Here is a 12592-nt window from a genome sequence, read left to right as displayed (position 1 = left end):
TGAAGTTCGGGGTTTTTGCTGGTCTCTAGAATGTTGAGTTACAGATCAGGCTTGTCAAATTTCTAGGAATTCTAGGCACTGAATATAGTACTAGTGTACAGGTAATGATTCCTTTCACCCATTTATTTTGAAACTTTTGGCTTCATACCTATTGAATATTTGATCTAACAGGAATGAAATTGCCTATAATTTTTTTACAGTTTTTTTGAAGATATGCTGTCAGAGAAAACAGTAGCTTTGTTGAAACAATGTCTTATTTCTTGTATGTCGATATGAGCGCTAGCTTCATGGTCTTTTATGCCATTGACTATATCACGATCATTTGAGCACGAAAAAATCTTATTCACACTCGATGTTTACAGCCAGTTGAAAGTATCTTAATTTCATATGTGAGGAAAACCTGATATTTGTTACAGGTTCAGATGTCAACCAATAAACATTCAGCTTTTGGTACCCATTGCCATTCTTTTTTTTCTGAACTGTTCATTATTTTTGTTTAATTTCTTGTGCTAAAATGAAATTACGTGAGTATAGAAGGAAGGTTGTGGTAGGGTTGGCAACAAGCATTGTCAATTCATAATAAATCTTCCTAATACAAAATGATGATGATATGAGTGAAACTTTGAAAAATAATGATTCATATAGCTGATATTGACTTGTTTGGGACTGAAGCGTGGTTATTGTTGTGTTACACTAAAATGAAACTCAACCTATGTGAGCGCTCGCATTGCCGGTATCAAGCGGTAGGTTGGCAACCATTGTAAAACTTGTCAATTCATTTGATGAATCCTCCTAACACAAAATGGAGATGACATGAATTGAACTTTAATGGAGAAATGAAGATTCATATAACCGACCCAACTTATTTGAAACTGAAACATATTTATTGTTGTCTTGTGTTAAAAGAGATGTCTATACAACCTGAAACAAACATATGCAAGAAAAAAACAAAGACAAATCCAAATACAAGACATCTTTTTCACCATTACTTCCAAAAAGAAGGTCCATTTTTTGCAAGCAAACACTTAGCAGATTGGAAGAGGAGCACCATTCCAGCTCTTGAGACACTCCAACAATGGATCAATGATTTGTCCATTGCACAATGTTGTGAACACCTTGTCAACATCCTCGCCGGGAGATCGGACTCTTTCTCCTGTCAACAATTCTGTTCCAAGTTCTTTCCTTACAAACCTGTACAATGGATATGATCTGCATTCTGTGATCCTGTTAGGAACTGAAGGGTTGCCACTTTCAAGAACAACTCTTGCATTCTCAACTTCATTAGGCAACACAACCTTTAATTCGTCCTCGAAAGCTCTAATCTTTTGGAAGATTGAGCTATTCACATTCTTCTCAATTTCACCATTCTTCATTGCATAATCAACAAGGACTTGTCTCAGCTTCTGCATCAAAGGGTAGTTGGAACTGCAAGGATCATCAGCATAGGCAAACAAGTATTCCCTGTCCACGACTAGAAGCAATTCCTTTTCACAGAATCTTGCTGGATGAAGCTCACCATTAGCATCCATTGTCAAAGTTCTCTTAGATACTTGACTAACTGTGTCCTTAACTGCATTCTTCAAGTTCTCCTCTAAATGCCTCAAGTCTATAGATTGGCAAAGTGCCACTACATAGGTTGATGACATTAGCTTCAAGATATCGACAGCCTCAGCTGTTTTCCTAGCTGAGATTAAGCCCAAGGAATTCACATCCTGGTTGTGTTGCTCAGCACTTTGGACATGGGTAGTCACTGGATTTGCCAAGAACTGAAGTTCTGAGCAGTAAGAAGCCATCGCGATTTCAGCTCCCTTGAAACCATAGTCCAAGCTTGGATCCCTTCCTCCTGTGAGATTAGATGGCAACCCATTGTTGTAATAGTCGTTGACAAGTTCCGAGAACTGAGCAAACATCAATTTCCCAATTGATGCAAGAGCCAATCTTGTATTATCCATAGAGACACCAACAGGGGTGCCTTGGAAGTTACCACCATGCAATGCCTTGTTTCTTGAAACATCGATCAATGGATTGTCGTTCACTGAGTTAATCTCCCTCTCAATCATCTTAGTTGCAGCGCGAATGACTTCAATTTGAGGACCAAGCCATTGTGGAGATGTTCGGAGAGCATAACGATCTTGCTTTGGTTTTTGAAGAGGATCCATTTCATGAAGCTTTTGAGCTGCCTTCACATAAGAGCTGCCATCCAAAATGTGTTCCATAATAGCAGCAGCCTCAATTTGACCAGGATGATACTTCAACTTGTGTGTCAAATGGTCAGTGAATTCAGGCTTTCCATTCATCACTTCAGCGAAAATCGCTGACAAAACTTCAGACATTACAACAAGAATGTTGGACTCAAACAGGACAATTGATGCCATACCAGAACCAACTGCTGTGCTATTTGTAATTGCAAGTCCTTCCTTAGGCTGGAACTCGAAAAATCCACCACTAATACCAGCAACGCGGAACGCTTCTTCAGCATTAAGGATCTCACCATTGGGTCCAACAGCCTTGGAATTAGGCCTACCAATGAGCAAACCAGCAATGTATGATAGAGGGACAAGATCACCCGAGGCAGTGAGCGTGCCACGGAGGGGCAAACACGGGGTGATGTTACTATTGATCAACTTTGTAATTGCTTCCAAGATTTCAAATCTAATGCCAGAGTAGCCTTGAAGCAGAGTGTTGATCCTAACAAGCATAGCAGCCCTTGTTGCTGAATGTGGCAATGTATGAGAAGTTTCTGTTCCATTGCCAAATACTCCAGCATTCAAGAACCTGTAAAATTAGTGTCATCAAGATTAGATTTTGAACTGAATTCTACTAACTATATACAAAATATAACAAGTGTCATCAATAGAGCATATGTCGATACTTCGGGGAAGAGCACCCTATTATTTGAATCAAACTGACAGCAGAAAATATAATTTTATTTTTATGTTATCAGATCATATGAAAAATAATTATAAAGTATGTACTGACAAAAACACAAAAAATAAGATAATCGACATAACACAGAGAGTTATAAAAGTCTTTACACTATTAGATCACACGAAGAATAACTAAAATTCTACAAGTACCGTCATAATCATCAATGATCCGAAAAAACAAGGTAGTCGACAAGCTATTTCGAAAAATGTAAAAAAAAAATATTTACACTATCAGTATATATATCAAAAAATTTAGATGAAAATTAAGTTGTTTAATTTACCTAATAAGTTCCTTTTGAAGACCACCTCCATTTTTTGTTCTTCTTTTAGAATTAGCACCAAAACCAGTAGTAATACCATTAATATCTCTTCCTTTACTGACACTATCCATAATCCAATCACTACTAACTTTCACACAAGCCCTTGAACTTTCAGAAAGTTCCACTTTGACCCCACTAGTTTTGTTATTAGCATTTGCAATGGATGCAACTTGTCCAATAGTCAAATTATCACCCTCAAGTTTCACAATTGGCTTCCTAAATTCATACACCATCTTTTTCACTTCATCCAAATGACTCCCTCTTAAAGATTCAGCAGCCATTTCCCAATTTAATGGATCATGAACATTGACATGTACATTTTGCGCAATTGATGAGGCCATTGGATCAAGAAAATGGCTAGAATTGTAATTGAAAAACTTAAGAGAAAAATGGAATTTACTTATAACAAAAAAAATGTTTTGATTTTTTTTCTTTTTTTGGTTGTGATAGAAGGCACGTGTGGTGAGTATAAATAGAGGAACAAATGTTGGTACGTAAAGATTAAAAGTGGTGAATTTTAAGTGTAATTAACGGTTGAGATTTGAGGATAACGTGATTAATTCATGCAACATTGGATTAATTTATTTTTTATTGAAAAAAGAGAAGATTTTGGTGGGGTTGGTGGATTTAGGATAGTGTTTGGAGTTGCTTTGGGTTGTTGGGAGAAAAAACTAGGGGTAATTTTACACTTTTCCTCTTGATATTGATTGATGAAATAAATAAAGGATTATCCAAGAAATTTAATTAGTGTTTTAAAAGGTAATTTTGGGACTCATCTAGGGTGAGGTATTGACAAAACGCTTTGAGGTTTACGTGTGGGGATTAGTTATGTGAGGCTTATGCCTTTAAGTGTCGACGGTAAACCTCTAAACATGCTTAATGTCCAGTGCTCGCCTAAGAGTTTCTATATTTTTTATGGATTTATACAATTTTAATTTACTATATCATAAGTTAAAAAAAATTAAAGATTCATGAGGTGTACGCCTCATGCTGAGGGACTTACGTCTCACCTCCCTCCCACATTTCTCATCCAACACACTTTTTAAAAATATTAAATTTAATAAAGTCAAAGGATAAAATAGTAATATTATCCCTATTATTTATTGTTTCTTAAGACGTGTGTCAAGTCAATAGTGAACAACTATTATTGAACAGAGGAAGTATTTATTTTTACCCCGCCCCTAGAAGCTTTTATTTTGCGCTTATCATCCAAGCAACTCCCACTTGTCCATGATTTTTCTCCTTAATGTCATGTATATAATATTATTTTTTGTCTACATGCCTCTATGCAATACTATAAATAAAGAATAATAAGTCATATTGTATACGCATTTGAAGATTTGAGAAACACTTATTGAAAATATAAGAAAGCTCTCTTCTCGTGTCTCTCATTTCTTGTCTACTTTCTTGTTTTATATTGTTACTCTTTTAAGTTAGTAAAATTTTATAACACATTATCAGTACGAAATATTGAGATAATGAAGCCATCATAATTAGCCAAACATATTCGTGAGTCACACGTTAATTTCAGAGATAAAATTGGTGCATGCCATTATTTATCCAACTATTGAAAGTTCTTTATGAATGAGGTATGCAGGTACGCACATCTAACATACATTTCAATTATATTCTACATTTTTAGCAATTAAATATTACTCTTTTTGCCTTGGTTTCATCTGTATAATATTTTGTTTTAGTTTCTTAGTCATACACGATGAAAATTTCTCTTTAATTTGGATAAACTAATCTGCCATAAATTTTTTTTAAAAAGAACGTGTCAAAGTTAATTTTGTGATCCACTATCAATGAGTTGGTGAGTCAAATAAGGAGTTTTGATGCACTATTTCTATTGGTCCAATTTAATTAAATATGAATGATATGTTCCACTCAGATACTTTTCAAAATATCGAGGTGCCTAATTTGGATGAAATTGTTACCCATTCCGAGCCTCTGGTTTTTCAGATAAAGTATTCATACAAACATATGTTTTTTATGTCTTCATAAATTTGTTTATTTTTATTTGACACACCTATTAAAAAAAATAATTAGTGAGTTTATCATTTTACCCCTATTATATTATGATAAGTTCTAACGACTTTAAATGTTTCGGAAAAGAATTGAAGAATTTAAAAGGCAGATTTCATATTGATTTTCTTTCAAGTGCTAATATGAAATATTTGTATATATTTATATCCAGTAGACACTATAACAAAAACAACTTTTAGCAATAATAAATAGACACATTAATAAAGAGTGTTAAAGTCTTTACTTGCATTAGTTAAGTGTCATTAGATCCAATCTCACTAATGGTTTTAGGGACATATACAAAAAGTGCTAATTGCCGCTAAAAAATACATATTTAGCGGCAATTGAGCTATTGTCGTTAATTAATTGCTGCTAAAGATTGTTTTACTCGAAAAGATAAACAAAAGAAAAATGACTAGATTTTTGAAAAATCGATTAAACTTATGATTTAAGAGAAATCGAATTTCCAAAAGAACAGAGTCGCCACTTAATTTCTAGTAAAAATCAAGAAAAAATTAAAGGTTTTCAAAAAGATTTAAACAGATAAAATCAATTGAAAATAAAAGGGTTCGAAGTTCAATGTACATTCCGAGAAGGTGTTAGGCCCTCGGAATGCCCGCTATCTCACGGTTGACCGGCGATTTGACCAAAATGATTTTGACTAATTTTGAAATTTTAACTTAAGTAAAAGAATTCATTTATTTTAACTAATTTTTTTTAAAATTTAACTAAGTAAAGAACTCACGACTTTGACTAATTTTAAAAATTTAACGAAGTAAAAGAACTCATTTATTTTAACTTATTCATTTATTACTATTATTATTTTTTATCATTCTATTTATCTTAAGGGGGAATGAACTAAAGGAGAATTTTCTAAAAGGGAATGGATCATAAAATGTCAACAAGACAAATATAAAAATAAAAACTAAGCAATAAAATATATATACTTTAATTCGAAAATAAAATGAAATGACCATTCTTGGGGAATTTAATTAAGTTAAACCATAAAATAATCACAAGGTTAGTCAAATATAACAAAATAAATAAGAGCAGGGAGAGGAATATTAAATTTGGGCCTTTGGCCCAGATCTTGGACTTGCTGAAATTCTCTTGGGCTTTTGGCCCCATTTTCCTTCAAGAAATCTGTGTACACGCATCACGTATACCATTGTATACGAGCCATATTTTGGACCCTTTTTCGTATGTATTTGAGCCGTTTTCCTCACATATATATGTAGCCTGGTTTTGGCTTTCAAAAATCTACACTTCTTGGTTTCAGCCCTGTATTTTGACTTTTCAGAACCTAAAAATTTGATTTCTACTCCTCATTTATTGGCTTCAACCTATCCGTCAGTTTCAAAGGGACCGGCTGGCTCAAGCGATAAAATAGAGCATTTACGGCTCGACTCGAAAATGCAAGGAAGATATGTCCATCACAGACTCAAAGGGGTTCATACACCACATGACAGAAAGCAAAAAATTAGTATTTTGAAATGAAGAAAGACAAACAAATGAGACATGATTCTAATTAAAACAAGAATAATTTAAGTGTCTCAAAATTCAAAGGGGGCCACCAAAGTTACTGTTTTGGGCAACACATGACATTAAGAAGGCAAAATGAACTAACTAACTATATATATATCAGCAAACGAACACTCAGGACTTAAAAAAAAGGTGAACAAAGAGAAAATGAAATAAAGCTAGGAAAAATACGGAAAACTGAACACTAAACTATTAAAACTCCAGATGTAGACACATTCCCAGACACATATATATATATGAAAATAAAATCTGTAAAGAAATAGGCATGGACATAAGCAAACAGACTTAGAAATATTCAACTAAAAATAAGCATGGATTGTCACTCAGACCCTATGAAACTAAGATTAGGAACATCTATTATGCAAAATTAAGCTACCGCTTAACAAGACATTATAGACAAGAGGAAGAACAAAAGCAAGCCATCAAGACAACAACGATCTTTATATTGTATTGATGAAAAAACAAGAACAAACGATGAAGGAGCCAAACAGTACAACTAACACATTCACAACCAACATTAAGCATACGATACACGAGAGTCTCATTTCAGAGACGGAAAAGAGTATAAAAGAGAAAGAAGTTTACCTTTTGGTCGAGCAGGAACTGGGACAGGACGAACTGAGCGAAAACAATCTTTCACCACCAAAATACGATTCCCAAAAATCCAATGAGCAGCAGGAAGCAGCGAGAACAAAAGATTAAGCCAAAATCCCCTTTCGAAGACTAATCTAAATATCTATATATAATAGTATAGCTGGAGTTTTTAGTGTAGGTTTATCTCAAAGGCTGACCGATTCTTATATTTTTTCCCAACTTCTTTCCAATATAAAATTTTCCAACTCCCAAAATTTCTTTTCTTCCCCCCCTTTACAGTAAATAATGAACAATATAAATAGAAGGGAATCCGGTTCAGAAAAAAAGGGGGGAAAGGGTGAAAAACGGATAGGAAAGGGTCCATTCGAAATTCAAATGCCATCAATTTCTTTCACCATTGAAGGGAGGCATACTTTTTCTAAAAAATTTGCCCTATTCCGGAAGGGGAAAGGGCGAATCGACGCCTCAAATCGACTCTAATGTCCTTGAAATGCCACATAGAGCGATCTCACATTGGCAAGGACGAAAACGCGTGCTGGATGGCTGGAAACGGACTGTTAGAAGCCTGTAACAGTACTGGGTTATTTCGCGTAGAGAAAGGAGAAGAAAAAGACGCAGGGGTCGTTGGGGTTGTATGTTGTACGTATGGTATGTATTGTCGGTGTACAGCTGGTGGGTCTCTTTTTTTTTTCTTTTTTTTTTTTTTGAATTGCTGTTGTACGTAATGTTGGTATTGTTGTTGTATTGAATTGGAAATATAGGTGGGCCAAGGGTGATTGGTTTTGTTGTATGTGTGTAATGTTGGGTTATGTATTGCATGATATTGTGGGAAAAGGAAGTTGGTTGGGCTTGTTTTGTTTGCAAATCTGTGGGCTGGGAATTGAAAGTAAGAGTTGGGTGGGTTGGGAATGGAATTGGGCCGAAAATTATTGAGAAAATAGCCCAAAACTTGGTCTCAAACGGGTTTAAGGTGAGTAAAGAAATATAATTAGAACCAATTGAAGTTAAAAAACTTAGCCGATTTGAATTTAATTGATGAATTCGGCCAAAATTTAAATAAGATGAATTAGTACAAATTAATTAATGAGCTTCTTAATATTAACAAAATAAAATAATCAACTTAATTATAAACTAAATTATTTAAAATATAAACTACTAAACTAATTAACCAAATATTTGAGTAGAATTAAAATCTTTTTGAGGTGATTTTTGAATATTCATAAAATGTACTAGTTATATGTGTAATTATATAAAAGATATATATTATTTAAATCGTTTGAATTTGAACAAGCTCGATGATTAATTTATAATATGGAGGTCCAAAATTGGGCATCAACAATTGTCCCTCGTTTGACTTGGATTGATGAAAGAAATTCGAGGCAAATGAAATTGACAAAATCCAATTTTTGCTGACCACATCCTTTCTGAAAAAAGGATTTTGGTACGGACTTTAGAAATTATGGTTGAGCCCCGAAAGTGGGTTTCCTACATATCTCAGTCTATATGAGAATTCAGGCCACTTGTAGTTTGATATGTTTGATTTACCGCACGACTCTGAAAGAATTCAAAAGTTATTTCGATATCGAATTATGAAGAGACCGAAACACTTGAGAATAAGATTTAAGGGAGAATGTTGGAACACAACAGAGTTTTCAACAATGATCCCACCTACATATCCTCAACTCAGGGAATCAGGCTGCTTGTAGTTTGACTCTATCTGTTGACAAGGAAATCTATTACGCAAGATATCCTTTGGTTCTGGAGGAGTGACAAGTAAGTCGAGTATGAAAAAGAGACTTGTAACCTCTTAGCCATGAATGTGGTGCACTTTACACCCATAATTAAGAACTTACACGGACATAATTCCCAAAGATCTTGGTGCATTGTCACTCAGATTGGAAAATTAGTTCCGGTGAACCCAAAATTTCCCGAATGCGAAACTGGAGCTGATAAATCTAAGAAAAACCCACATGCCTTTTGATAGGGGTGTAGTTTGATTGTGGTGGAAGTCGCTCTTTTGCTCGCTTCCTAAGAGTTTGGCACTCCTCTTTGGACTATGTCCTAGTTCGCTGCTGAGAAAAAGTTCCACATTGTGCTATATTCTTTTTTATGTCGTCGGCACCTGTGGTTTTGTTTTGAGATAAAGACTGAGATAAAATTCATTAGCATAAAATGCAATTCAAATGGGGAGATAGCGTCTGTTACCGTGTTGACACTTAATTGCTCTCCCTGAACATTTGACGTCAACTCCATCGAGTTTGACGTAAAGCAAATAAAGCCTATGAATTATATTTGCAATATAATCTTCAATGTACTCTTTCTTTGATGTTGAAGTAATAAAATAGGCTGTTGTTGACAGTTTTCTTGATGTCGTTGTTGATGATTCTCTTGATGTCGTTTTTGCAAAAAAAAAATGATACAGTCGATGTTGATCTTCTTATGATAGGTAAATCTTTCTCTTGCGATGCATGACCCATTTTCGTGATGCATGACTTTTTTTTCCGCAATGCATGAATCCCTGTCACGCGATGCATGACCCTTTTCCCGGGATGTATAAATCTTTTTCTCGCAATGCATGACATTTTCCCCGCAATGCATGAATCCTTCACTTGCAATGCATAAATATTTTCTCGCGATTCATGAATTCCTTCTCCCGCAATGCATGAATCTTCTCTTGCAATGCCTGAGTCTCATCCCGCGATGCATGCATTTTTCTATTGCAATGCATGAATCTTTTCTCGCGATGCATGAATTCTTTCTCCTGCAATGCATGAATCTTCTTTTGCAATACATGAATCTCTTTCTTGCAATGCATGACTCTTCTCTTGCTATGCATGATTTCCTTCTCTTGCAATGCATGACTTCCTTCTCTTGCTATGCATGCCTTCTTTCTCTTACTATGCATGATTTTCTTCTCTTGCAATGCATGACTTCCTTTGATGATGATGTCTCCCAGATACCGAACGAAGATAATGCTTCACTGAGCAACATATGTGATCTTCTGGGTATCTTTTGGATGTCGGTATCGTCTCAATCGACAATATAAATGAAATGACCCTCGGAGTAGTGGTATCATCTCATTTGACAATATAATAAAAATGACTCTCTGGGTAAGAATACTATCATGTCTGATAATATGACGCAGATAAACACCCTCCATGGGACTTTAATTGCTGGAAAACAAAATAAAATTTCTCTCTTCGAGGTTTTCATTTATTCCATCTCTGAACATAATTGCATATTCATTATGGACCTCACTTTGTTGGGATTTGAATGACATAGTGTTATTCATATTTCAAAACCTTTGATATAAGCAACATAAAATATTTCTCGCATCCACGGAAAAATTGTCAATTTTGGGGAGCCCCTTTCCCTTTTGACTTCTCCATATTCATTGAATGGAAGAATATGCTGATTTTGAGGCAACCTATAGACTTGCATCCACAGAAAAATTGTTAGTTTAAAAATGAACTGATCTGTGTTGATCTCTTCAATTGTCTGCTCCTTGTCTTGCTATCTCCGGTTGATTTCTCTGATCTCTTGCCTCTTGATAGATAAGACAAAATATTTTTATGCAAAAATAATTAAAAGGTGAGGGAAAAGTTCTCAAAGGAAAAATAGATTTTCAAAAATAATGTTTGGAAAAAGTCACTGCCAAGTGTCATGTCACGTCAAGCTTAATGAGCGCCATTTGGAGTTGATGTATCGATGTCCATCTGATTACTTGTTGGGAAGTATTCAAAGTTGTTCTAAACTGTCGATAAACCCTGTTGAAAATTTGAGTCCATATCAAAATTTCTGTCCCAGTTAACTGTATTGGCTTATCTTTAACCGTTGGTGAGCAATCACGGAATTTTGAGATCTTCTCAAAATTTATGTCCCAGTTGCAAATCTCAAAGTAACTTCAGTCTTGACTTTGTTGGAAAAATATTCTTCTCGAGAATTTTTTAGTCCCTCTCAAAAATTCTGTCCCAGTTTCTATTGTGAAGAGAAATAGAAATCTTACGGGAAATATGACCAAGCCCTTGTGGCGCCTACGTATCCCGTTGAGGCAAGAATCAGGTCAAACGTAGTTCTCCCATTGGGATTAAGAAAAATAGGAAATTTACAAAGAAACCGATCGAGGCCGACATAGGCCGCCTACGTATCTCATTCTTGAGAATTCAGGTCGAACGTAGTTCAAGTACAAAAGGAAACATTATAGAGGATAAATGGGTGACCAAGGCCGACATAGGCCGCCTACGTATCTCATTCTTGAGAATTCAGGTAAGACGTAGTTCATTTCAAAAGGGATAAAATTCTAAACAAAGCGATTACAAGCAAATAGGACGATTACAAAGAAAAGACAGAAATACAAACTGAAATTTCACACATAGTATCTCTTGACAGCATCTGAGTTGATCGGTTTCGGCCATTCGGTGCCATCCATCTTTGATAGAACCAAGGCACCTCCAGATAACACTTTGCAAACCATGTAGGGTCCTTGCCATTTTGGTGCAAATTTTCCTTTGTACTCAACTTGATGAGGAAAAATGCGTTTGAGAACCAATTGGCCGATTTCAAATATCCTGGCTCTTACTTTCTTGTGGAAAGCACGAATCATTCTCTATCGATATAGTTGTCCATGACAAACAACAACCATTATTTTCTCATCAATCAATGTTAATTGATCAATCTGCTTGCGAACCCATTCAGCATCACCCAATTCAGCTTCTTGGATGATTCTCAACGAAGGTATTTCAACTTCTGGAGGTATAACTGCTTGTATTCCATATACTAGCAAATATGGAGTAGCTCCAACTGATGTTCTGACTGTCGTTCGGTAACCCAACAAAGCATATGACAACATCTTATGTCAATCTCTGCGATTATCAATCATTTTCCTCAAAATCTTTTTTATGTTATTGTTGACGGCTTCTACAGCTCCATTCATTTGGGGGCGATAAGCACAAACTTGCAATAATCATGTTCCATAGTCATCCAAAAATAACCGGCTCGAAGGACCTTCCTTGTCGAAGTGAGTCCATTCATGTGAGTACCACAAACTCCAGCATGTATTTGTTCCAGAAGTTTTGCAGCTTCACTAGCATCAACACATCTGAGAAGACCTAAATCTGGAATCCTTCTGTAAAGGATGTCCCCACTTGCAAAGAAATTGAGGGTCATACGGCGTATCAACTTCTT

At 35.3% G+C, this 12592-nt stretch overlaps 1 protein-coding gene across 1 annotated transcript; it reads right to left on the bottom strand.

Annotated features, from left to right (window-relative positions):
• Positions 1-849: 849 nt before the first annotated feature.
• On the bottom strand, positions 850-3588 carry LOC125838922 (phenylalanine ammonia-lyase-like). Its single transcript, XM_049517923.1, has 2 exons — positions 3209-3588; positions 850-2775 (listed from the first exon to the last, which is right to left on the bottom strand). Exons 1-2 carry the CDS (start codon positions 3586-3588, stop codon positions 1026-1028), a joined length of 2130 nt encoding a protein of 709 aa, XP_049373880.1. The 3' UTR covers positions 850-1025.
• Between the last annotated feature and the right edge of the window lie 9004 nt (positions 3589-12592).

This window comes from Solanum verrucosum, unplaced genomic scaffold (assembly GCF_900185275.1).
Source record: "Solanum verrucosum unplaced genomic scaffold, falcon-dt-bn FXZP01000163.1, whole genome shotgun sequence".
Taxonomy (NCBI): domain Eukaryota; kingdom Viridiplantae; phylum Streptophyta; class Magnoliopsida; order Solanales; family Solanaceae; genus Solanum; species Solanum verrucosum.
Note: the sequence above shows the minus strand (reverse complement) of the source record. Positions and strands in the feature narration are given on the sequence as shown.

What these genes read in the sequence shown, in the direction of transcription:
- LOC125838922 (XM_049517923.1), bottom strand. Translation starts at nt 3,588, where the DNA reads ATGGCCTCATCAATTGCGCAAAATGTACATGTCAATGTTCATGATCCA. An exon ending in CTTCAAAAGGAACTTATTAG is followed by an intron (nt 2,776 to 3,208) that starts GTAAATTAAACA and finishes CTAATTTTACAG; the next exon opens with GTTCTTGAATGCTGGAGTAT.